The sequence below is a fragment of the Gorilla gorilla genome, chromosome 15 (assembly GCF_029281585.2).
Source record: "Gorilla gorilla gorilla isolate KB3781 chromosome 15, NHGRI_mGorGor1-v2.1_pri, whole genome shotgun sequence".
Lineage (NCBI taxonomy): Eukaryota > Metazoa > Chordata > Mammalia > Primates > Hominidae > Gorilla > Gorilla gorilla.
This window is the reverse complement of record NC_073239.2, coordinates 77,727,129-77,753,703: the sequence shown is the minus strand read 5'-3', so window position 1 is coordinate 77,753,703 and position 26,575 is coordinate 77,727,129. Positions and strand designations below refer to the sequence as shown.

General features: G+C 35.1%; 1 protein-coding gene across 3 annotated transcripts in view; it reads right to left on the bottom strand.

Moving 5' to 3' along the window:
* Window positions 1-26,575, bottom strand: part of MNAT1 (MNAT1 component of CDK activating kinase) — a 236,277-nt gene that overhangs the window by 152,280 nt on the left and 57,422 nt on the right. For all 3 annotated transcript variants that reach the window (XM_019010011.3, XM_055361792.2, XM_019010012.3), the window contains exons 2-5: window positions 22,183-22,335; window positions 20,388-20,461; window positions 9,084-9,187; window positions 5,386-5,526 (exon numbers count right to left, since the gene is read on the bottom strand). In XM_019010011.3, the coding sequence (XP_018865556.2) occupies window positions 5,386-5,526; window positions 9,084-9,187; window positions 20,388-20,461; window positions 22,183-22,335 (472 nt within the window). The remainder of the gene's footprint in view (window positions 1-5,385; window positions 5,527-9,083; window positions 9,188-20,387; window positions 20,462-22,182; window positions 22,336-26,575) is intronic.

Below are 26,575 nucleotides of genomic sequence, written 5' to 3'. Positions count from 1 at the left end.
AAGTGTTTTGCAAGAGCAATGTTACAAAGATTAAAACTTTTAACAGTAAATGGAAGAACACAAATTTTATTTATTTACAAGATGTAAACTTATTAAGGAGCAAAATCATTAAGACCTGGCTTTAACAATAATGAAGGAAAAGTGATGAAATATAGTACGAGGAGAATATACTAGAATACCTTTTATATTCTACACCAAAGCATTAGTAATGCATGAGTAACTGTATTGCTAAGATTTCTTGCAGCTATTCTAGATTTACATTAAGAATTTTATAATAAAATATAAAATTAAAGAACATTTTTAATGGGCTGTGACCAAAAAAAATCTTTTAAAAGCTATTCTATCTTTTCACATGTAGAAACTAACAAAAGAAAAATAAATTTCCTTAGCTAAAAAGTTAAAAGTATTGCTTTTCAATTTATACTCTAAATCAATTCAAGTGCTCTTCTTTAACTGGTATTTCCTTTAAAAAGCAAAAATTCTTACATAAAAGCAATGTATTAACTTCAAAAAAAAAGTTGCTAGTCAAGACTTTAGCTTGTTTTAATCCTGGTTTCACATTCACATAAAAGGAACTGAATGTTAAAGTGTCTTGGTAAACAGCTGAAATCTAATAAAAACAAACATTCTAAGGATCTAAAACACTTTTGATACTGAAGCACAGAATTTAGTTCCAACCTACTTTATTCTATTTTAGCACTCAAATTTTGAAGCCTGGAAGCCTTACTAAGTGTTAAACTAGAATTAAGTAGGAGTTCCAACAACAAAAAATATTAATGGAGTAAATTAAACTATGTGAAACATGCATGCTCTGGGGAATATCTAACATGCAGATTTAGCCTTTCAAGTTATTTCATTCTTTACATTACATTTTACCTTAAAAGGTTCCCTAACCTGTATTAATTGCCTGAAGGCACACTGTTTAATATTTAAAGAAATTTTAATAAGAACTGCCTGTAATACTCATTAAAAGCTTTATAATGACCATTTTTAAAAGATTATTTTAACTGACTTTAAGCAAGCCATCTGGCAAACAATATTTCTAATAAAAATCACCTACTGCGTTTGACAACAATATTAGCCCATACAAAATTTAAGACATAAACTGAAGCGAATTTTCAAACAGGAATATAAAAAGATTTAATAAGCCAGGACCTGTTTAAAAATCTTTTTCCAAACTGTTTTTTAAAATTGAATTTACAGTTAGGATTAAATAAATGGACCTTTTAGCCAACATTACTGCAAATACTAAGCCATAAACATTAAGACCATAACATTAAAATCCCGTCACATACAGTATAGTATAATGCAAATACTCTTTAAAAGGTTAAAAAGTGACTTTTGGCACAAAGACCAGAGCCAAAAACAGGAGGAAAAAAATTCTAATAAGTAGTACTTGTGTAAATTAGGTCCAGAGATTAATTATAAGAATTAAGCTTCTAGACATATTTACAAATGCTATTGTTTTTTAAACAAAATCTCACACATGAACATATACAGAAAAAGAAATATGTTCTTTTACTTAGTTAATAAGGATTCAAGAGGATAAAAATAAATTTAATGAATTCATTAGTCATAAAAATTTAAAGTATTTTAACATTTATAACATTGTATAAAGACTGAAAAATAAACACAACAAAATCTTTAAAAATAAGTTTAAAAATGAAAACCAGAAATTCAAACTGCAGTGGTATTCTAAACCAATCTGTTGTAATTAATTGCACTAATGAATACAGTAAATTACTAAGAATTATTTAATCATCATGTTATATGATCTAAACAGTGAGGAAAGTATGTGCAGTAATGACTTGCAGGTGAAGAAAACAGGAAGTGGGAGAAAGAACTCACAAAAATCAATATTAACTCCAGATTACACACAATGTACAACAATGGTAGTTTCACATCTTGCTTCATGCCTCACTGAATCAAAGGGGAGCTTCATGCCAATAGCAGCTCAATGAGGTAGCACAACAGTACTTTAAAGACTAAAAGAATATGCGGCTGGGCGCGGTGGCTCACACCAGTAACCCCAGCACTTTGGGAGGCCAAGGCGGGTGGATCACAAGGTCAGTAGTTCATGACCAGCCTGGCCAAGATGGTGAAACCCCATTTCTACCAAAAATACAAAAAAATTAGCTGGGCATGGTGGCAGGCACCTGTAATCCTAGCTACTCGGGAGGCTAAGGCAAAGAATTGCTTGAACCGGGGAGGCAGAGGTTGCAGTGAGCCAAGATCACGCCACTGCACTCCAGCTGGGGCACACAGCAAGACTCCATCTCAGAAAAAAAAAAGGAAAAAGAATATGCAAGAATAATTGTTATGCAAAGCTGGCTAACCTCAAAATAAAATCTAAAAACTTTTTTTATTAGATGGAACATAAAATGTTAAAAGCATATTTTCTATCAAAGTTCTATATTTGGGATTAATTCAATTAATTATATAGAAGAGAAGCATTATCCAAAAAAGAGCCTGTAACTCTTTGTATAAAATGATAAGGGGAAGAATCTTTCAATAAAACAATTATAATTAGTAACTATATACTAATAATTAGTAACATCAATTTACTAATTCATTTTTAAAGTTTTTAATTTCTCACCAAACAGCTACAAAAATATAAAATACAACATGTCATTTCACTGTTAAAGCCATACCTGCCACTTAATAGTTTCAAGAAAGAACTAATGAAAGTTGCTAGGGAAGGCGTCATTATTCTATTTAATATGCTGATGTCCTCATTTTTAGAGCCAAATTCACATTCCAGTCATAGAAAATAGAGTTTTATGACAGTGTTTTCTATCTAAGCCTCATTAATGCCCTTACCCTTATTTTTCCTTTAGTTTCTCACCTCCTTATAATTTAAGTAATCTTGCTTTCTCTTTTTTTACTCCTGGTTAACTGACTTAAATGCTTTTTTGGCAAAAGCACAGTAGAAGAACACATATACACATATTTTCCCCAATCATAGGATAATAGCATTATCAACTAGACAAGAAAGTTAAGTGTATTAACACTGCACACACACACACACACACAAACACAAAAGCCTCAGGGAAATAAATTATATGAACATAAAGGGAAAGAGAAGAATGCAAAAAGACTTTCCTGGAGAGGAAGATTTTCTGGTTTGTGAAGTCATCAATATCATACAGGGTTATAAGTATCAAATAATATAGTAACAAATCCATGAAACACTTCATAAACCTTAGTTATTATTACTGTCATTATCTAACAAGGTTGACTACCTAGGAAGCTAATTGCTGGAAAACAATAATTTGCAAAAACCCCGCTATTTCTTTCAAGCAAAAATACACTATTTTTTATGCAAAAATATAAAATATATTGTCACAAAGTAAACAGTCAATATAAACTTCAGCATGGAGCCAAAATGAGCTCATTATTAGAAAAATAGTATTAATCAGGAGAAAAGTGCTTCATAAACAATGTATTTTAGTCAGTTAGCTTAAAGCCATATAAACAATCTATCAAGAATATACTGGCTCATCTCAGTTATAATGTCACTCTCTCATCTGAAAATAAAATGGATATTAAACAAAAATCTTTTTAAAAATATAGAAGTAAAATATACTAGAACCTCATTTTAACATCGTTCTTAGAGTTACACAAAGTAAGTAGTGCCATGTCCACAAACAATACTCTTATCTAGGAAATCACTTTAAATCCTTCATAGTAGTTGGCATGATATAAATAAATAGGCATAAGGGTAAGACAAACTACAATATAAAAATGAAAGTCATTTTCATAATTCTTATCACTAAACTTACATTGGGATAGAGACTGAGTATCCCAAATGAATTTATATTATGCCAAATTCTAGAAAAACAAACTTTTCCCCAGTACATACTGTGTGGACTAAAGATGGCCATCACCCTCCCATTAGGAGGTGAGATCTATATCCATTCCCTTTGTAACTGAGTGGGCTCTTTTACTAATATGGTGGAATCAGTGCTGTGCCAGTTTCCTAGCCCAAGCCCTAAAATGTTAGCATCTTCTACCTCCTTATTCTTGGAATATTCTCTCTTGTAACCCTGAGCCAACACGTGAGAAGTACAATCACACTGTTACAGAAATTGATGCAGTTTCTGATGTAGTCAGCCCCTTCACTAGATTCACGGTAAGGACTCCCCTCTACTAGACCCACTGCACTCAACCCTATGTGAGAGGGAGCACGTGGGTGAGTCAGCGCAGATCTAGCCAGCTGCTCTAAGCACCAATACAGGAACAAGTTTTGCATGGGGCCCGCAGTCAGACCAGGCACAAGCAAGCAAGTGCAGGACCCAGCCATCCGCCCCAGGCACGGACACAGAAGCAAACTCTACATGGGGCCCACAGCCAGACCAGGCATGTTGCTTCAAGGGGAACATGGCAGTGCCCAGGTGAGGGGGCCCACAACCCCAAAGCCCCAGGGGAAGTGTTAAAGTGCTCCTTTAGTTCTGCCATCAGACAGCAGTGTGTTGGCAGCTCAGTTGGCTTCTGGCCTTGTTGCCTAGGGCAGCTGCTCTCCACCAGGAAGGGCAAAGTGCCAGTGTGACAGCCTTTCTGGGTACCCACACTTGGTGGGTCCCAAGCTCTTGTCTGGCATCCAAGAAGAATGAGGTCACAGGGATGGTTAAAAGGTGGCAAAGGCGATAATTTTATTGAGCGATGAAAACAGCTCTTAGCAGAGAGGGGAGCTGGAGAAGGGACAGGAAGAGCAAGTCGTCTTCCCTGAAGTCAGGTTGTCTCTTCCTCTACTTACTGAGTCTGGGGTCTTTATAGGCACAGGATGAGGAGAATGTGCTGAATTAGCTTATGAGTAAGCAAAAAAGGTTGAAGTGAAGACACTACTCACAGATGGGCATGACAGTGTAGAAAACCAATTAGGAAAGGGTAGATATACATAAAATAGGTGAAGAGTGGGGATCAATCAGAGGAAAGCACACCAAACAGGAGGACAAGTTCTCAATCTGGTCCAAGGATTTAACTTGTAGCTTGGCTTTCAGGTTTTAAACTGTCTTCAACATGGAGATGGGGTTTCTCCGGGTACCCGTCGCTATCTGCCTAGGCATTTGGCTGCCTCCTGTCGCTATCAAAACCACATGGAGAGGTGTCCTGAGAATACATTAGGGAAGCAGAAAAGCCCAAAAGAACCACTTAAATTCCTAACCCACAGAATTGTGAGCATAAAAACATATTGTTCAGTGTGGATGGAGGGCAACCTCTTATTCAGCAATAAATACACTGATATCAATACATAACCAACAAAACTAAAGGTGAACCAGATTACAAACACTGTGGAAAAGCCCTTTAAATGCCATCAACCAGCCTACTAGGAAAGGTAAATCCTGAAGAACGTTTTTTACAATCACAATTAGCATTAATACATACCAGCTCATCTAAAAAAGCCTGCTTATTCTTCCTTTTTAGAATCTGCTGCAGTTGTTCTTCTTTTTGTATAAATAATCTTCTTTGTTCATTTTCCTGTCGTTCCACTTCTAAAGCTTCTTCCAGTTCTTCCTGTTCTCGAGTCTAAAACAAAAATTTATATATGGCGTGGAATAAATTTAGGAGCCAAGAGCAATCATATACCACACTCTAATACTTTCTTTATTGGAAGCATAAAACACACTAGTCACTTATTATTTAATAACGTAGCAATTCCATATTGAAGGAAATAGAATTTACTTTATTTCATGTAGACACGTTACTATTAAAGAAAACAACTATTCTGTTATACCATACTAGTGGAATTTTGCTATACTAAGGTCGCTGGGAACATATTAAGGGAATTTGAGGGATGAGTTTAGAAAGATGACTAGAGGCAGTAAGGTATACATAAAGATCAATTGGGTTCAAGACCGACAATAGGAGGACTAGTTAGAAGTATATTCCAATAACCCAGATAAGAAATAAGAGCCCTACGCAGCGGCTCACACCTGTAATCCCAGCACTTTGGGAGGCCACGGCGGGTGGATCACAAGGTCAGGAGTTCGAGACCAGCTTGGCCAACATGGTGAAACCCTGTCTCTACTAAAGATACAAAAAATTAGTCAGGCATGGTGGCACATGCCTGTAATCCCAGCTACTCGGGAGGCTGAGGCAGGAGAATCGCTTGAACCCAGGAGATGAAGGTTGCAGTGAGCCAAGTTCACACCATTGCACTCCAGCCTGGGCAACAGGGCGAGATTCCATCTCAAAAAAAAAAAAAAAAAAGAAAGAATAGAAATAAGAGCCCTAAATAAAGTAATAATCTAATTAGAGTGGGGATGAGGCTTAAAAATGATAAGGAGTGATCATCAACAGAATATAAAGACTGACCAAATATGGATTGAACACTTGGATGAATGCTGGCACCATTCACTGAAACAAAGAGCATAATAAGAGACAAAATAGACTTTAATTAAAAAACTGTCAAAAGAGACAAAGAACATTATATAATGATAAAAGGATCAACATATAGAAAGATATAACAATTATAAACAACTAAATATGTAAAGCAAACATTGACAACTGAAGGGAGAAATAGACAGCAATATAGTAACAGTAGGAGACTTAACTCACATTCAGTAATGGATGGAACTTTCAGAAAGAAGATCAATAAGGAAATAGGAGTCTTAAACAACTTTATAATTCTGTGTATTTCTGTTATAACAACTAACAGAAATATACAGAACATTCTACTCAACAGCAGCAGAATACACGATCTTCCCAAGCACACACAGAACTTTCTACAGGATAGGTCACAAGTTAGGTCACAAAACAAGTCTTAACAAATTTAAGAAGACTGAAATCATACCAAGTATCTTTCCTGACCACAATGGAATAAAACCAGGAATCAATAGCAGAAGGAAAACTGGAAAATTCACAAATATGCACATATGTGAAAATTAAACAATACACTCAAATAATCATTGGGTCAAAGAAGAAATCAAAAAGGAAATTAGAAAATACCTCAGGACAAACACAAACAAAAACATAGCATACCAAAACTTGAGGGATACAGAAAAAGCAGTACTAAGAAGGAAGTTTCTTGTGATAAACACCTACTTTAAAAGAGAAGAAAGATCTCAAATAACAACCTGGCTTTACATCTCAAGGAGTAGAAATTTAATAACAAACTGAGCTCAAAGTAAGCAGAACAAAGGATTAAAATAAATAACAAAGATTAGAGCAAAAATAAATGAAATAGAAAACAGAAAAAGGACAGAAAAAATCAACAAAATTAAGTTTTTTCAAAATATAAAATTGACAAACTCTTTGCAAGACTATGAAAGAGAGAGAAGACTCAAAATCAGAAATGAAAGAGGAGACATTACAACTGATGCCACAGAAATAAAAGGATCATAAGAGACTACTATGAACAATTATACACCAACACTTAATTATATTACGCTTCAGTTAATCTAGAAGAAATGGACAAATTCCTAGAAACATACAACCTACCAAGACCAAATTATGAAGAAACAGGAAACCTGAAAAGACCTAGAACTAGTATGGCCACTGAATCAGTAATCACACCTCCTAACAGAGAAAAAGCTGCAGTGGTGAATTCTGCCAAACATTTAAAGAAGAATTAATATCAATCCTTCTCAAACCTTTCTAAAAAATTGAAGAGGGAGACACTTCCAAACTCATTTTATGAAGCCAGCATTATTACCCTGATACTAAAACCAGACAAAGGTACCACAAGGAAAGAAAACTGTGAGCCAATATCCCTGATGAACAAAAATGCAAAAATTCTCAACAAAATACTTATAAACTGAATCCAACTGCACATTAAAAGGATCATACAACATAACCAAGCAGGAATTATCCTTGGGATGGAAAGATGGTTTGACATACAAAATCAATTAATATACATTAACAAAATAAAGAATTAAAATCACATAATCATATCAATACATGCAGGAAAAGGCTTTGATAAAATGTAACGCCCTTTCATGATAAAAGTGGTGGCTCACATCTGTAATCCCAACACCTGGGGTTAATGAAACATTTTACCTACGCATACCTATTTTGCATGTATCTTCTGATGTTCCCAGAGAAGGTTACTAGGCAAAGAGAGTAACATTAATGACATACTGATGCTCTCAGAAATAAGATACTTTTAAAAGAAAGCTAGGCTAGCTATGAATGGAATGAAAATGTAGTATCAATTCATTGAGAGTTTTACAGCAGGAAAGAAATGCTGATATAAAGCACTATAAGACTATAAGGAGGAAGTCTCTTCTAAATACAAAATGAAAATATAAGCTATGTGATCCAAATATACTTGTATCCTTTCCACTGATTATTACAAAATCCTGATAAAGTATCTCAAACATAATTACCTCTGCTTTCCCCTACAACTAGAAAGCCAAACTGTACTATAGAAATGATAGCTAAAGTGTATAAATTAGACAATTGCTCCTTTGCATGCATACAATTCTTTTTTCTTTATAGAATACATTCTAATACATATAATAATAATGACTCCTGAGATATTTTCAAAACAAACTTCAACATGAGATCAACTAAAACAAACCAAAATCATATTTATATCTAGCAATGTTACTCTTTCGGTAAAACAAAAAAAGTAACTAACTGAGAAACCAAAGTTAACCTTAGTTTACAAATGTATTCCTCTGATCTAATCATGAATTCATTTTAGTTTCTAATAAATAGTGTTTTTGTTTTATCTCCCTCTTAGTAGCTCCATCACCATCTGTCTGGGTTTTCTCTCTCCTTTAGAGAAATTAACGTCCAAGGATAAAAATGAGCCTCCAGTGTTTTGTGACCACTGTCCAAATGCTCACTTACCAGAAGATTATACGGGCAGATAAAACTAGCGTTAACAATCACCTATCTTACGGATCCACTTCCTTAAGAAAGCACAGTCTAACATAATGCTGTCAAAGTGGTTTTTGCTACAGTAATGTGTGCCTGCCTACCTACATACCTATACAGCATATATTCATATTTCTGGTCTAAATTTCAGCTAAATTTTCTATAAATGTAACTGGTTTAAAGGAAGATGGCTTTTTAAAGTATCATGTGGAAACATTTGTTTCTAAGACAAAAGAAGAAGAAAATACTTAGCAACTGACCAGCTTTAATTTATTTTTCTGAATAACATCTTTGTTTTCCTTTTGGTATATCTCCATTTTCTTTTTGGTGTTGTCCAAATCCACATTGTTGGTCAAGTTGAAAACTGCATTAGAAAGGAAACAATGACATGAAAAATATTTTTAATATAAATCTTGAGTAGACAATAAAAAACAAATACCACAGTGACTCATTTGTTAGGTTGTCATTCTTTATAGCTCTATTTGTGACCTTTTAATCAGCTACCTATTTTAGAGACTAGCTCTAGTTACGGCAAACATGTTTTCCAAGCCAAACACAAGGACAGACTGTCTGACTCGCACAAAATACCTAAATGTCAGGATCACTCCAGAAAACCTAAGATATGTGCTTAGATCTGATTTTTATAGTCCCCTCTCTAGCTTTAAAAGCATAAAAAAATTGTTTAAATTTTTTTAATATAAAGAGTAAGTCTGGAATCTACTACAAGAATCAGAATTTAAAAAAAAGAGTTAAAAATTCATATATTTTTATAATTTATATCAAACAAAAGACAGGTTTTATCCCCGTTCCAATTGTCTCCAACATGAGTAGACACAGGCTTGAATTACTTCCCTTGTAGTCTAGCTCTAGAAACGTATGAAATAAACGAGTTGGAACTTAAGAAGAAAAATAAAGGATAAACTGGCACCAAAACTTAAAGTAAAAGAATTTCTTAAGAGAACCACTGAGACATTTTTAGATACTACTAAATTTTCTGTAAATTAGAACTCTCTTTTTATAATTCCAACTCAAAATAATTTGAATTATGAATGCCATATTCCCTTCTAATTTTCCATATGTAAATCAAAGTTACTATAATACTCTGAACAATTAAAAAAAGACCTTCTTGCTATATATAAACTCATATGGAGGAATCCATATCAGTAAGACTCTCCTGTTCCATAATTCAATTCAAGCCTCCTTTAGCTTCCCTTGTAATCTTTCTACATCCATTATTAGCCCTTCCACCCCTTCTCCAATTACTTACCACTGCTTCCTGCTTCTTGCCCTACAACAAGACGGATCTACCCTAAATAACTCTGCTCTATCCCTTGGGTTTCTACAGATTGCTTCCCCATCTCACTCTTTCCTTTAATAGCTTATAAGAGTTGAAAAGTAACACTGGAGGACCAACACAGAGTTGCTTGTTTTGTTGAGTAAAGCCATCAAACAGACTCAAATGACCAGTTTGATCTATAATTTCATTTTTTTCTTCTCAAAAGGCCAACTTATTTCAGAACATCAATTTATCATAATCACTGTTGAAAATCCAGGCTCCTTTAGGTATAAAGGCAAAAGTCTATTCAGTTTTATCATACACAATTTTAAATCTGGAAGAATTGAGAGAAAATGAGAAGCAATTATCCTCTAGCAACTTCTCCAGTTTTTTAACATAAAGTGGGAAAGAAAATAAGTCAGGGAATCTGGCTAGGATGCAATGTGGGACAATCTTCATAAATCACACTCTAGTCCTGACACAAAACAGTCAGAGGGAGGCTCCAGACAAGCAGCACTCTCAAAAAGGTACCTCTGATCCTTAGTTAAAATGGAGATTCCACTATCTTTACCAACCACTCACAATCTACCCCTTGTATTAAATAGGCCATCCTCTAAGCAACCAAATCCAATGATCTTTCACAACTCTCACCATCCTCAACATCTACCAGATCCAACCTCAGCCTCCCAAGTAGCTTGGATTACAGACATACACCACCATGCCTGGCTAATTTTTGTATATTTCAGTAGAGACAGGGTTTCACCATGTTGGCCAGGCTGGTCTTGAACTCCTGACCTCAAGTGATCCACCCGTGTGGGCCTCCCAAAGTGCTGGGATTACTGGCGTGAGCCACCATGCCCAGCCATTAACCTAGACTATCTGATTCCAAACCTGAACTTTTATCTACAATGCCTACAAAACTAGTTGTGTCATTTCTCTCAATGCCTGAAAAACACTGCTACCTAGCAGTCCTCTGCATCTGTATGCCCCTACACTTTCCCATTTCCATACCTGTGATTAAACTGTTCCCTACCCATAGGGCTCATCTCAGTACCAACCTCAACCCAGAACAACAGTGAATATCCACATATGACTCACCCTTCTATACCCATTTTAATGACCAGCTCCTCCTTATGAGACACTTTGCAGTTACAATCTCTCCATCCCTGAATGCTTACAATACATTGTCTAATATCACTCTGCTGGCATTTACCCACTTTCTACCCTGTATAATTATTTTCAATGTGCACATCTTGTCTGACCTATTAGAATGTTCCTTGAGGGCAGTTTCTAGGTCTGATTCATCTTTATTATCACTTCCACTACTTCTAAGGCACTCCTATTAGAATGGCAAAACTCCAATGACAACATAAAATGCTGGTGCAGATCTGGAGCAACAGGGACTCTCATTCCTTGCTGGTGGGAATGTGAAATGGTATAGCCACTTTGGAAGACAGCTTCCTAGTTTCTAACAAAACTAAACATACTCTATCATATAATCTGGCAATCAAGCACCTAGGTATTTATCCGAATGAATTGAAAACACATGTTCACACAAAAACCCACACATGAATGGTAACAGCAGCTTTATTAATCAGTGCCAAAACTTGGAAGCAACCAAGACATCCTTCAGCAGATTAAAAAAAAAAATGTAATATTATTCAGCACTAAAAGGAAATCAGCTATAAAGCCAAGACACAGAGGAGCTTTAAATGCATATTGCTAAGTGAAAGAAGCCAATCTGAAAAGGCTACATACTGTACGATTCCAACTATATAACATTCTGGAAAAGTCAAAACTATAAAAACTAAAAAGAACAGTGTTTGTCGGGGTTGGGGTAGGGAGGAATAAACACACAGAAAAACACAAAGGATTTTTAGGACAGTTAACATGACTCTGTATGATATAATGGCAGATACACATTATTATACATTTGTCAAAACTCATAGGGTACACAGCACCAAAAATGAATCCTAGTGTAAACTACAGACTTTGTGTGATAATGATATCTCAATGTAGGTTCATTGATTGTAACAATGTACCACTCTGGTGCAGGATGTTAATAGTGAGGGAGGCTGTGCACTGTGCACATGTAGAGGGGAAGAGATATATAGGAACTCTCTATACTTTTTGCTCAATTTTGCTGTGAATCTAAAACTTCACTAAAAAAAAGTCTGCTTTTAAAAAAAAGAAAAAAAGAAAAAACTTCTCATCTGGTAAGGGCTCAAGAAATACTTGTTGAATTATCATGAGAGAAAAAATAAACTAATACCCAACATTTATAATTACTTTTATAATTATAGATTTAATTAAAATAACCTTTATAATTACTGATTTGAACATGGCAAAGGAGGAAGGTTCAAAAGGACAGGACTAAATTATCTTGGTTTCTTATAGTATGAATCTACTGAAAAGTAAGCAGTCAAATTGATATCCCATGTAGAGCTCTACTAGTATGTTCAAAACAGTTTAAAAAAACACTGTTTATTAGCAAACTAGACAGTTTACTACTGATTTTAACTTTTCCATTAAATAGAGCCCAGAAATAGGTAAACTTAAATCCTAAGTGAAATTAATCTGTTTTTATATAAACAATTTCTTTTATGCTTATCAAAAACTTTATGAGTTCTGGATCACTTGAGGCCAGGAGTTTGAGACCAGCCTGGTCAACATAATGAGGCCCCATCCCTACCAAAAAAATAAAATTAAAAACTTTTAAAATTAAATTAACCAAGTGTGGTGGTACACACCTGTAGTACTAGCTACTTGGGAGGTAGAGGCAAGAGGATCATTTGAGCCCAGGAGTTTCAAGCTACAGCGAGCTATGATAGTACCACTGCACTTTAGCCTGGGAGACAGAGTGAGACCCTATCTCTAAAAAATAAATGAATAAATAAAAATTTAAAAAAGAAAACTTTATGAATTCCAAAAAAAGTAAAATAATTTGTTTCGTATTTTAATTTAGAAGCAAAGGTAACAGCAATAATAAATGCAAATCATAATCAGATAATACAAATCTCTTCCTTTAAAAAGTAAGAAAAGAACCATAAAAGTGAATTACTATTTTAAAAGTTTTCAGATGAAGCAGGTCTCATTCATACCCAGTTAATCAGGTTGGTACAATAGCCGTGAAGAAAAAGGAATAGAAGCTAATTTGCTATAACAATCATTTGACCCTTTATCTGTTTACTGGTTTAGCTTAGATGTTGACCTGCCTTGAGTCAAGTATTAAAAGCAAACAAAAAGCCTATTGTATTTTCTGAAAGATTTAATGTTATTCACGTACAATTTTGAAGTCTTTTTGACATCCAGAATTTATAATTAAAGCCCTTAGGACTTTCTCACCCTTTTAAGATAAGTATTCTCTGCACCAAAAGAATAATCTGTTTTGCACCAAAAGAATAATCTGTTCATTATGAAACTAAGAATAAACCTTTGAGATAATCCCTGGAGCCATAAGGAACAAGAATTTTATGTATAGATTGTCATAACCACAGAAAAGAGTCTATTGTTAATGCCATAAGAAAGTCCATCTTCATGTGTGCCCCTTCTATTGAAAATGTTTGATGCTATTATTAAAATTATAATGTTTTCATTTTTATATTCATATTCAAAAGATTCATAATGAAATTTATACAACAAAATTACTTCAATCTCCAATTTATGAATCCTCAAACACTGACCCTCTGAGGCACCCTAATAATTCTAGTTTTCTTACTCCAGATTTAAACGTTTATCTTCAACAGCACCCTTCTACCTATAAGATCGAGTTCAAATGTCTTTAATATCCTTCAAAATATGGCCCCAAACTACTTTTTTTCTCTCATCTCTAATAATTCCATAGAACTCCATGTTCTAGACTCAGAAAGTAAGAAAATCCTATATTTACAATTTGGCTCCATTCTTTACTAGCAATGCAATCTTGGGCACAATACTTAAGCTCTCTGTGCCTCTTCTCCAGATGCAAAATAGGAATAAAAATGCCTGTCTCTTAGAGTTTCAAAAATTATGAGATAATGTGTGTACAGCTCAGTCTGGTACTTAGTAAATGTCCATTAAATTAACATTTTATACTTCTGATTAACACAAATAATACAGATATCACAGACATCTATCTTTAAAAATATGAATAAAACACAAAATAGAAAGCTATTGAAACAAGATTTTTAAAGGAAGTTTTGGCTGGGTGCGGTGGCTCACGCCTGTAATCCCAGCACTTTGAGAGGCCAAAGGCGAGTGGATCACAAGGTCAGGAGTTCAAGATCAGCCTGGCCAAGATGGTGAAATCCCGTTTCTACTAAAAATACAAAAAAAAATTAGCCAGGCATGGTGGTGGGCGCCTGTAATCCCAGCTACTCGGGAGGCTGAGGCAGATAATTGCTTAAACCCGGGAGGCGGAGGATGCAGTGAGCCGAGATCGTGCCACTACACTCCAGCCTGGGCGACAGAGCGAAACTCCGTCTCAAAAAAAAAAAAAAAAGTTTTATTTATATGATGACAAACAGAACAATGCCATACAACTAAGTGGTGGAGCCACACTCTAACAAAACTTAAAAGGTCTAAAACTAAAGTTTTCACTTTATCTCTCATTTCTGCAACGCTTCACCCAACAAAACAAAATAATAGAAAATACTGCCTATTCTCCCGTGTTTACCTGATTAACACCATACAACTGCATGGGGTCGGGTCATAATATTTGAATTTATCTTTGCCTACTCTAACACACTTCCTACATCGAATCAACCACTTGAATATTCTATGTCTAAAATATCCTCTTTATCTATCCCCACTGTGACTATCTACTCCAAGCCCTCATTATTTCTCATCCAAATTACTGTAATGGCCCCTTGAAAAGTCATTTCTCACTCTTTAGTATCTCCTCTTAGCCACAAGATAAAATCTTAACTGACAGCCCAGTTTACAAAGCCCTCTTTTTTTTTCAGTTGACAAATAATAATTGTATATATCTATGGGGTACAATGTGATGTTTTGATATATGTATTCACTGTGGAACTATTTTATCTAATTAATTAACATATCCATCACCTGACATGCTTATTTTTTTGTAGCAAGGACATTGAAAATCTACTCTTTTAGCAATTCTGAAATATACAATACATTATTATTAATTATGGTCACCATAATTTTGCAATAGACCTCAAAAACTTATTCCTCCTAATTGAAATTTCATATCCTTAGGCAACAAAATAATAAAAAATACTGCCTATTCTCCAACGTTTACCTGATTAACTCCATACAGCTCCCCTTTCCCCACCCACCATCCATCCCACAGTCTCTGGTAACCACCATTCTACTCTTTACTTCTCTAAGTTCAACTTTTTTTTTTTTTTTTTTGGAAGATACTTCTTTTTTTTTTTTTCTTATTATACTTTAAGTTTTAGGGTACATGTGCACATTGTGCAGGTTAGTTACATATGTATACATGTGCCATTCTGGTGCGCTGCACCCACTAACTCGTCATCTAGCATTAGGTATATCTCCCAATGCTATCCCTCCCCCCTCCCCCCACCCCACAACAGTCCCCAGAGTGTGATATTCCCCTTCCTGTGTCCATGTGATCTCATTGTTCAATTCCCACCTATGAGTGAGAATATGCGGTGTTTGGTTTTTTGTTCTTGCGATAGTTTACTGAGAATGATGGTTTCCAATTTCATCCATGTCCCTACAAAGGACATGAACTCATCATTTTTTATGGCTGCATAGTATTCCATGGTGTATATGTGCCACATTTTCTTAATCCAGTCTATCATTGTTGGACATTTGGGTTGGTTCCAAGTCTTTGCTATTGTGAATAATGCCGCAATAAACATACGTGTGCATGTGTCTTTATAGCAGCATGATTTATAGTCCTTTGGGTATATACCCAGTAATGGGATGGCTGGGTCAAATGGTATTTCTAGTTCTAGATCCCTGAGGAATCGCCACACTGACTTCCACAATGGTTGAACTAGTTTACAGTCCCACCAACAGTGTAAAAGTGTTCCTATTTCTCCACATCCTCTCCAGCACCTGTTGTTTCCTGACTTTTTAATGATTGCCATTCTAACTGGTGTGAGATGATATCTCATAGCGGTTTTGATTTGCATTTCTCTGATGGCCAGTGATGATGAGCATTTTTTCATGTGTTTTTTGGCTGCATAAATGTCTTCTTTTGAGAAGTGTCTGTTCATGTCCTTCGCCCACTTTTTGATGGGGTTGTTTGTTTTTTTCTTGTAAATTTGTTTGAGTTCATTGTAGATTCTGGATATTAGCCCTTTGTCAGATGAGTAGGTTGCGAAAATTTTCTCCCATGTTGTAGGTTGCCTGTTCACTCTGATGGTATAAGTTCAACTTTTTTAGATTCCAGATATAAGTGAGACGATGCCATATTTGTCTTTCTGTGACTGACTTATTTCACTTAGCATAATGTCCTCCAGGTTGATCCATGTTGTTGCATATTACAGAATTACCTTCTTTTTTAAGGCTGAAGTATTCCATGGTGCATATGTACCACATTTTCTTTATCCATTCATCCAATGATGGACACTTAGGTTGATTCCATATCTTAGCTACTGTGAATAGGGCTATAGGTTATAGACCCAGAAGTGGGATTACTGGATCTTATGGTAGTTCTGTTTTTAGTATTTGAGGAACTTCCATACTGTTCTCCAAAATGGCTGTACTAATTCACATTCCAACCAACAGCATACAAGGATTCCCTTTTCTCCATATCCTCATCAACACTTATCTCATGTTTTTGATAGTACCCATTCTAACAGATGTGAAATGATATCTCATTGTGATTTTAATTTGCATTTCTTTTATGATTAGTGGTGTTTAACACATTTTCATATACCATACGTATGTCTTCTTTTGAGAAATGTCTATTCAGGTCCTTTGCCCATTTTTTAATCAAGTATTTTCTTGCTACTGAGTTGAGTTCCTTATATATTTTGGAGATTAACCCTTTATCAGATTTCTGGCTTGCAAATATTTTCTCCCACTCTGTAGATTACTTCTTCACTCTGTTGTTTCCTTTGCTGTGAGGAAGTATTTTAGTTTGATACAATCCCATTTGTCTATTTTTGCTTTTGTTGTCTATGGTACTGAGGCCTTCTTAATCCAGCCTGTTTTTCAGGCCCCATTTTTAGTCATCCCTCATGTTTTACCTACCTATAACAGACTACTTGCTCATTCTCCAACATGCTCAACATTTTTCTACTCAGTGCCTTTTTCTTTTGTTACAAATGTTTTTCCAAGCCCTTTCTATCTGGTTAACTCTTCTTCTTCTTTTAAGATCAAACTCACATGTCATCTCTTCTCTGAATGTCACCAAACCACATCTCTATTTCCCAGTGCTAGGTTAATTGCTTTATCTGTATTCCCATAGCATTTTATAAATGCCTATTTATAAGACTTATCACATTACGTTATAGTTATTAGTTAACATAATTATCTCCCCCTTTAGAGTCTGAGCTTATTGAGGGCAAATACCACATATCCCCATCCATAAAGCAGTTCACATAACATAATTTAAAAACTTGCTGAATTGAACTGAAGTTCAGAAAATAAACTATAAATCCAAGAGGTTACTTCCCAAAAAGCATCAATATCTTTAAATAGAGTAGAACCACTCTTTAATAAACACAATGAGGATTTATAGTTGACCATTTAAATAAGTTTGTTAAAGGAGAAAAACACACACATACACCTGTCTCTCTCTTCAAATACTTTAACTTAAAACATATATAGGAAGTATATAGTCATTCTCTAACTTAATGACATAGAGCAAATTCTAGTTTTTAGAGTTTTGCTTCTTCCTTATATAGGCCGTAACTGTCATCTATATTGTTCAGTTTCCTTTTCTGTTTTCTGGTTTTTTGAGACATGGGCATGCTCTGTTGCCTAGGTTGTAGTGCAGTGGCGCAACCATGGTTCACCGTAGCCTTGGACTCCTAGACTTCAGAGATCCACCTCAGCCTCCCAAGTAGCTGGGACTACAAACGTGTGCCACTACACCCAGCTACTTTTTAAAATTTTGGTATAGATCTCATTATGTTGTCCAGGCTGATCTCAAACTCCTGGGCTCAAGCAATCCTCTTGCCTTGGCCTCCCAAAGTGCTGTGATTACAGGCGCGAGTCACTGCACCTGGCCAATTTCCATTTTTTAAGAAGTGACTTAAAAACCTGAGAAGCAGAATCCTTCTAGAGTTTTACAATTTTTTCCCCAACCTTACACACTTTAAATATTTAAATTACATATAATATTAAATATGTATTTAATTACATAACTACATAACTACAATAACAAGTACAACTGGCATAAGAAGGTTGATGGCATTCACAATGCATTCATTATGCTGTGGGTATCAGTGAGTACATTTTATGGAAGAACTGGGGAATGACAGTTACTTCAATGAGACAATTAAGTGGAGGTTGCTTAAGAGAGTTTCCCGATACTGCAACTGAAGACAGTCCTTCATGAATACACATAATAGCAGAATCACTTTCAAATTAAATGGTCTGAGCCACAGCTTCTATATTTTGGTAAAGAAAGCATTACACGTTGTATACCCCCAATATCCAGACTTGCTCTTGCCTATCAATTCTAGTACCAATTATGGGCCCCATGTTGTCCACACCTTCAAATTACTTTATCTTGGAGCAATACACACACACACACACACACACACACACACACACACACACACACACATATATGCAGTGTGTGTGTGTGTGTGTATATATATATATTTTTTTTTAATCATAGCTCAGTCAGAATCTTAATCCCAGAATCAAGATCTCCTTGTAGTTCATCCCCTAAACCTATTCCTCACCTTCTCTGTATATGTTTCTTTTAGTTATCCTGACTGCCTGCTTGTAATTGTGACCATGTATTCAACTTGTACTGCAACACCTATAATTTCCTTTCCCTTTATTGCTTGACCAGACTTTTGACTAATCACATTACCTTTAGAATATATGTAAGCTACTTTTCTTCCCAATTGCTATCCAACAGCTTATCCTATACTTAGTATCTATGTAGAGCCAGATTTTACATACCTTCATACTTGCCCAGTTCTTGTAGATTTCTTTCTGGTTTTTCTTCTCAGTCTACATTCTAACTTTTCCACTTTGCCTTGTCACTCCCAATTCTACCATCTTTTCAGCTAAAATCCATAGTCACTCATGATTGCTAAGATAACATACAAAGTGCGATGAGTAGATGCAGAATGGAAAAGCAGTGGCTCTTATGGCACTGAAAGATCCCAGAGAAACCCTAAATTATGTTTTCCACATGCTTTTGCTATGGCATAACAAATGAACTTAGATATATGAGAAAAGTTTCAGGTAACAGTTGAATCAAAAAGATTTTCTGGATTTTCTAGTAAAGAAAGGAATTAGAATATTTATTATTCCTCAGGAATCTGAATTTTTAAGTTTATCATATATAAATCTTCTAAAGAATGATCCATTTTATTATAATCTTATTTTTAATAGTAAATATTGAGTACAGTTACCTATCAAGTTTGAAAGAATAAAAATGATTGCTGTTTGATCCTCATAGTCTCATTCTAATGTTCACAGTATATAACCTTTGTGTCATTTCCAAACCCGCACTTAGTAATAATTATTGCAAGTTTAAAAAGCAGCATTATTTTTTAAATCAACATATAACAACTTCCAAAGTTTTTAACATCTCTGAAATTTTATTTAAGAAAACTGAAATCATTTTTTCTTGATAAAATCTTCCTTTTGACTAAACACATCAGAAAGAAAAGGCACAAAGATTACTCCAACCTCTGATTCCAGAATAATACTGATTAATAGAATGCCACTTCAACAGTCAACTGCTTCAAAGTACTTTAAGACTACTATATCCACAGAAGCACAAATAATGATAAACATATGGCTTTAGTCACTATAAATATGGTTAATAGGAACCCCATTTTTGAAAAATCAGAATATGTTTTCCATTCATTTAAACTACTCTAATATGTTATCAACACACAGATGCATGTACCCATATAGTCTTCCTCCCAGCTATAAAGTGTTACTATCTCTATTAAACATATTTTTCCTAAAAGACAATATTAAATAGGTTCTTTACTTAAGTATGCCTTCAATTTGACAAACATGACTCAAGTGCAAAAGAAAGTAATCAGGTAAATGTTAGCTATCACAACAAAACCTGTTAAGAGGTTTTTATGTGAGATGTTCTCCTAAGCATTTAAAAGATAAAAGCACATGGTCTTATAGGCTAGCATACATCAAATTAAAAACGTACCAATTTCTTCCACTTCTTCCAAGAAGTCATTGTATTCTCTTAGACTAGGAAAATCTTCTTCCCTTTTATTGTATCTTTAAGAAAAGAAAAAAGAAATCTACATATTACATATCATTGCTTTTAATATTATCTAACTGGTTTGCTTGTTCTGACCTAATTCATATATGATACATGGAAAAGAATTGCTTACTGTGTAAAACATCGTTCTCTATTTTTTTATTTTTATTTTTTGAGATGGAGTCTTGCTCTGTTGTCCAGGCTGGAGTGCAGTGGCACAATCTTGGCTCACTGCTACCTCCACCTCCCTGGTTCAAGCAATTCTCCTGCCTCAGCCCCCCGAGTAGCTGGGATTATTACAGGCGCACACCACCACACCCACTTAATGTTTTTTGTATTTAGTAGAGATGGGACTTCACCATGTTGGCCAGGCTGGTCTCGAACTCTGACCTCAAGTGATCCACCACCTCGGCCTCCCAAAGTGCTGGGATTACAAGCATGAGCCACCACGCCCAGCCTAAAACACTGTTTTTCTTGACACCAGGTTTGTAACCAGACCAAAAATGCAATTCTTAAATTCTTATGACTATGGAGAAGAAGTAGGATCAGGAGAAAATGGTACAATATGCAAAATCCTTGTTAAGACTTCAGGGAAAGATAAATTGGGAGCTTGAAAGATTGGGAAATGAGCTTAAGCAAGGCATAACATTGGAAATTATGGTATTATTTACTTCTAAGGGATTCACTAATTTCCAAAACACAAAAAAATTGAAGCGACTCCTCCATTTTTCATGACATAGTCTAAAAAATACTAGATCAAGAAAATCTGTAAATATTGTAATGTACCTGTGAAGAATCAGTAAATTGCAAGGAATTACCAATGAAAGATCAAAATCTAAGAGACTACCTTGCAGAAGTTATACAAACAATAAAAGAGCCGCTAGGCGGATTGATAAAGTATTATTGGTTATGTACCTAGAAGGATGCTGCTAAAACACTGGTTACCTGGGTTGAAATGTATACCACCAAAAATAAAAATAAACATATCAATTATTTCTCAAATAAAATAATAGATAAAAGGAAACCCAAAACTATTAACAAAGAGTAAAGAGTAAAGCCTAAATTGTAAATGAAAAAGACAGATTAATAATATATAGGTATATATATACATATATACACACATATATATACTATGCCCATGTGTGTATGTCTATATACACAAAAATACACATACCAAAATAAACTATAGCTAACACGTAATTTTCTCTAATAGCCTTCAAACTTCAACTTAATGTTACCTCCTCTGCCCACACCTGACATCATTGACCACAGCAACACTGAGTCACTAACTATATAGCACTATTCTCAATCTATAATAAATAACATTTGTTTTGGTTTACCTGTTTTTTGTCATTTTGCTATCCTATGCTACCGTATGGTAAGTCTCATGAGGACAGAGTTCATAGCTGTTTTACTCATCACTTCATAACTACTGCTTAACATGCATAACATGTTTACACACAGTAGTGTTTACACATAGTAGGTACTCAATACATAGTAGGTACTCAATACATGTTTATTAATCAAAGAATAAATACAAATGAATAATGAAGCCATCAATCAAGAGGCTCTTCTTTAACAAAGATAAATAATATTACTCGGTTCTCTAAGAACTTAAATGAATTTATAGTTATTTACTTGCTAATCTGTCCACATTTATGAGCAAATAATAATCAATTACTGACATAATTGTTAAAGTCCTCTTTGTTGACTGAATCATTCGAGCAGGAATACTTACATCTTTAGCACTTTTTTCCTGATCTCAACCTCCTTGTCAACAGTGGGATCTTCAAAGAGTTGTACCCTGAAGTTGCTCTTTCTGAGTGGAGTACCACACTCAGGGCAGTTTCCAGCTCCTCTCACAAACAGTAAATCTACACAACTTTCACAGCTGTAAGGACAGAAATAAAACATAACATTTAAGCCAATGTTCAAATCTACAACACATCTGAATAGTTTGCCCCTATGGGATAAGGAGAGTGAGACTTGAAAACTAATCACTTCTATTTAAAATCTTACCAAAAAACTTTCTGGAAAATGTTCATTTTCATTTGGAGCTTACTTTTCAGATATAGGTATCCCAAGTGATACCAGTTTAGTTTTACAGATCAAAGAAATTTATAAATTAAAACAAATTGAGTGAGAGACTAGGAAGAAGAGCAGGATAGGGAGAAGTCAAAGAGCATGTAAAAGGCTAGTGTATGGTCACCTCCATCCCCAGTCCCAATATCATCCGTAGACCTGGGCAAGAGAAGCCTCTGCCAGGGGCCTGCTCTTTAGAGAGCCCTGTATACCCCAAGCACTAAAACAGATGTTTTTTTCTTCCTTTCCTTGTAAGAATGTCTTTTGAAAGTTCAGTAATCAACTGAGCAAATGACAATTACAAGAAAGAGGTGCTAGCTGAATGAGGCCTCACTGGCCAGAGGATAAAGAACTTTGAGTGCTCCAGTATGTGTGAGGGAGAAAATGAACACAACTTCTGCCATGAGAAATCCCAGAAAGAGTGGCTGCTTATAAAAGCTTTATTCAGTTAAAGTTCATTGCCCCAAATAAAGCAAACCGAATTCCCAGGCAAGCCAGGTTTCCCAGATACCTGCATCCCCTTTTCTGGTAGTGCAACATTAAGAAGGGCTTACAACTTCCTAGAAGACTTGAGTTGAAAAAACAATGAACTGGAGAGGCAAACCTCTCTATAACCAGATTCCTGGGGACTTGGTGGGATCTGTTAATATACTGTTTTAGATGGGTCTAGGTACCACCCCAATCATCCCTGCCCTACCCCAACAGATCCATACTACCACTCAGTCAGGCAGGTTACAATGATGGATGGGAGAAGAGAGCAGTTCCTTTAGCCTCTGAGTCTTGAGGGTATAGGCTGCTGGCAACTCAACATGCTGTGTAGGAAATCAGGCTGGGCCAAGGATGTGGCTTGATTTATAACTTTTAAATATTCAAATATTTTGATAAATATTTAAACATTTGTAGTCCTCCAGGTGTAATCTTGCCCAACTCCATATGTGTTAGGACCACACAGTCCTAATCACTCCTTTTGTTGGCAATATCTGACATCATCTTATTTATTTCTGTGTTCTGTCTCCTAGACAAGGAAGTACAGTATATTTCATAAAGACAGAATGTTGCCTATCTTGTTCTCTATCCGCAGTGCCTAACGCTAAGTACTCACTAAGTAAACTTCACAAAACAAAAAAATGAATACAAGACAAAGGGAAAAAGAGAAATTCTAATGAATAGGGAAGAGCTGATTTCTTCCAAGTGTGTATTTAACTTACAGAATAAGCTAAATAAGAAAAGTAATAAGAAAAATAAGAATTTTTAAGGTTATTAGTAAAATACTAACATTGATCTTTAAATATATATATACACACACAGACATATATATACACACATATGTATATATACATACATATTTCATATATATATATATATATATTTTTTTTTTTTTTTTTGAGAATGCAGTGAAGTTGTTGCAGCTCTCTGCAGCCTTGCCCTCCCAGATTCAGGCAATCGTCCTACATCAGCCTCCTCAGTAGCTGGGATAACAAGCACACACCGTCACGCTCTGCTAATTTTTTAATTTTTTTGTAGAGACTGGGACTCCCCATGTTGCTCAGGCTGGTCTCGAACTCCTGGGCTCAAGCAATCCTCCTGCCTTGACCTCCCAAGGTTCTGGGATTATAGGCATGAGCCACCACTCCTGGCCTATATTTCTATCTTAATAGTGTCACTAAAAAATAACAGGGAAAAATTCCAAAGATCATAGTGTCATTAGCAAGATCAACTAAACCCCAGATAAACCACTCTGGACTTAGGAAGTTTCAGAGTGGTGCATTTCCACTGTTCTTTGTGGTTAGAGGAAATTAAACCCATCCATGGAAGGTGAAAACAGGCACACTTTACAACTATACTAACTAAAGATATTTATAAGCAAGCATCTATCCAAAATATTCAAAATTACAGAGCCACAAATAACATTATATATCTCAAGGTCTTGGAGATTAGACTCAATCAATAGTTCAGTCAGCAAGGTAATATAGAACATTAATATTTCTAAAAGTTATATTGTATATTAGACATAATATATTGTTTCCAAAATCAATTGTACATCTCCACTTTTTATAATCTGCCTTGTCATAATAATTTAAACAGTATTAAAATTTTTTATTGCAGTTTATTTTCCTATGTAACATTTTCCATTTCTAATTTTAACTGTGAAAAGAATATTTTTTCTTTAAAGCTTATAAAATATAGAATTATATAGAAAAATAATTCAAAGTTCTACTTCATTGTGTTCTGTATCTCACTTCCCACGGGTAATATGCTACTGTTGAGTTTAGTGTTTGTGTGGCCACATCTTTTTCTACATATTTACAAAATACATATATAAAAACTAATCATTAAAAAAAAGAACAGGCCAGGCCTAGTTGCTTACGCCTATAATCCCAGTGCTTTGGGAGGGCAAAGCAGGAAGATAGCTTGAGGCCAAGAATATAAGACCAGCCTAGACAACATGGCTAGATCCCTCCCTCTACAAAATATAAAAATTAAAAAAAAATTAGCTAGATGTGGTGGTGCATGCCTGTAGTCCTAGCTACTCAGGAGGCTGAGGCAGGACAATCACTTGAGCCCAGGAGTTCAAGGTTACTGTCAGCTGTGATTGGCCACTGCACTCCAGCCTGCGTGAGAAAGCAAGACCTATATCCAAAAATAAATAAATAAATAAATAAATAAAATAACAGGGAAAATAGGCTGGGTGCAGTGGCTCACACATGTAATCCCATCACTTTGGGAGGCCAAGGCAGGCAGGTCACTTGGGCCCAGGAGTTTGAGACTGGCCTGGGCAACATGGCAAAACCTCATTCCTACAAACAAACAAACAAGCAAAAAACAACAACAACAACAACAAAAAATTAGCTGGGCATGGTGGCACACGCTTGAGTCCCAGCTACTCAGGAGGCTGAGATGGGAGCTATTCAGGAGGCTGCAGTGTGCTGTGATCATGCCAGTGAACTCCAGTCTGGGCGACAGAGCAAGACCCTGTTTCAAAAAAAAAAAAAGAAGAAGAAGTAGTAGTTGATAATTGCTAGTTCATTTTATCTGGCAACAGAGCAACCAAAACAGCAGTATATGGGAAATCTTTTGCCTCTAGGAGTGCTAGGAATTTTTTCAAATAAAACTTTACATTCTGCAGAAAACAGAAAAATCTGCTGAAGAAGCCCAAATTTTCAGTCATTATCCATTTCCAAAAATATTTTTATGGTTTTTGTTTTTAAAAATCAGAATGGTGCTCATCCTTTTTCTCTCTGAATGACATATTTTTAGCAGATTTTATTTTATCAAGAATATTCTCGTCAAAATTTTAGTCAATTGTTCACTTTATAAAGAGCAACTATATTCCATGTCAAATTTCAAATATTATTAAAACATACTGGACTAAAATAAATATTCATAGTTTGTCAAAAACTCTATACTTAAGACTTTCTGTGAAGTAACCTAGTTTTATCAGCACTTTCCATTCTTCGTTAGCCCCTTGGCTTTTAAAAATGAAACAGAAACCTATGGTCTTGAAAGCTAAAAAACAAGTAATAACATTGTAAAAGAAAAATTTTATTTTTACAATAAATTCTTCCTTAAGCCCATGTGTACTAAATTCTGTAAGAAAGAAGCAGGATATTATTTTTAAAAAAATTTCCTCCCAAAATAAACCTAACTTGTCTATACAAGAAAATATTGATTGAAGTGCCTTATCTTTGAACATTAAAACTTTAGAAACCTTAATTCAACTAAATCATTTGACAAAAATCTCTGCTCTAACTGAATCATAGAAATTTTAGAGGTAGAAATGACCTAAATGATCACCAGTTAATTAAAATATTATCAACATCCAATAATGAAATGCGTTTAAGGATTCATGGAAAACATATGAAAAAAATAACACCTGGTGCATTTTAGAAAAGGCAGTCAATTTACAAATAGACTTTGTTCCAATAGTTTGCTTACAAATTAGCTGCTTGGAACTCAAAATACATTTTTCCCAAATAAACTACTTATATGTGATGGTTAGGGTTTTCAACTAAACTGGCCCAAAGAAGATGAACAAAATATTAGACATT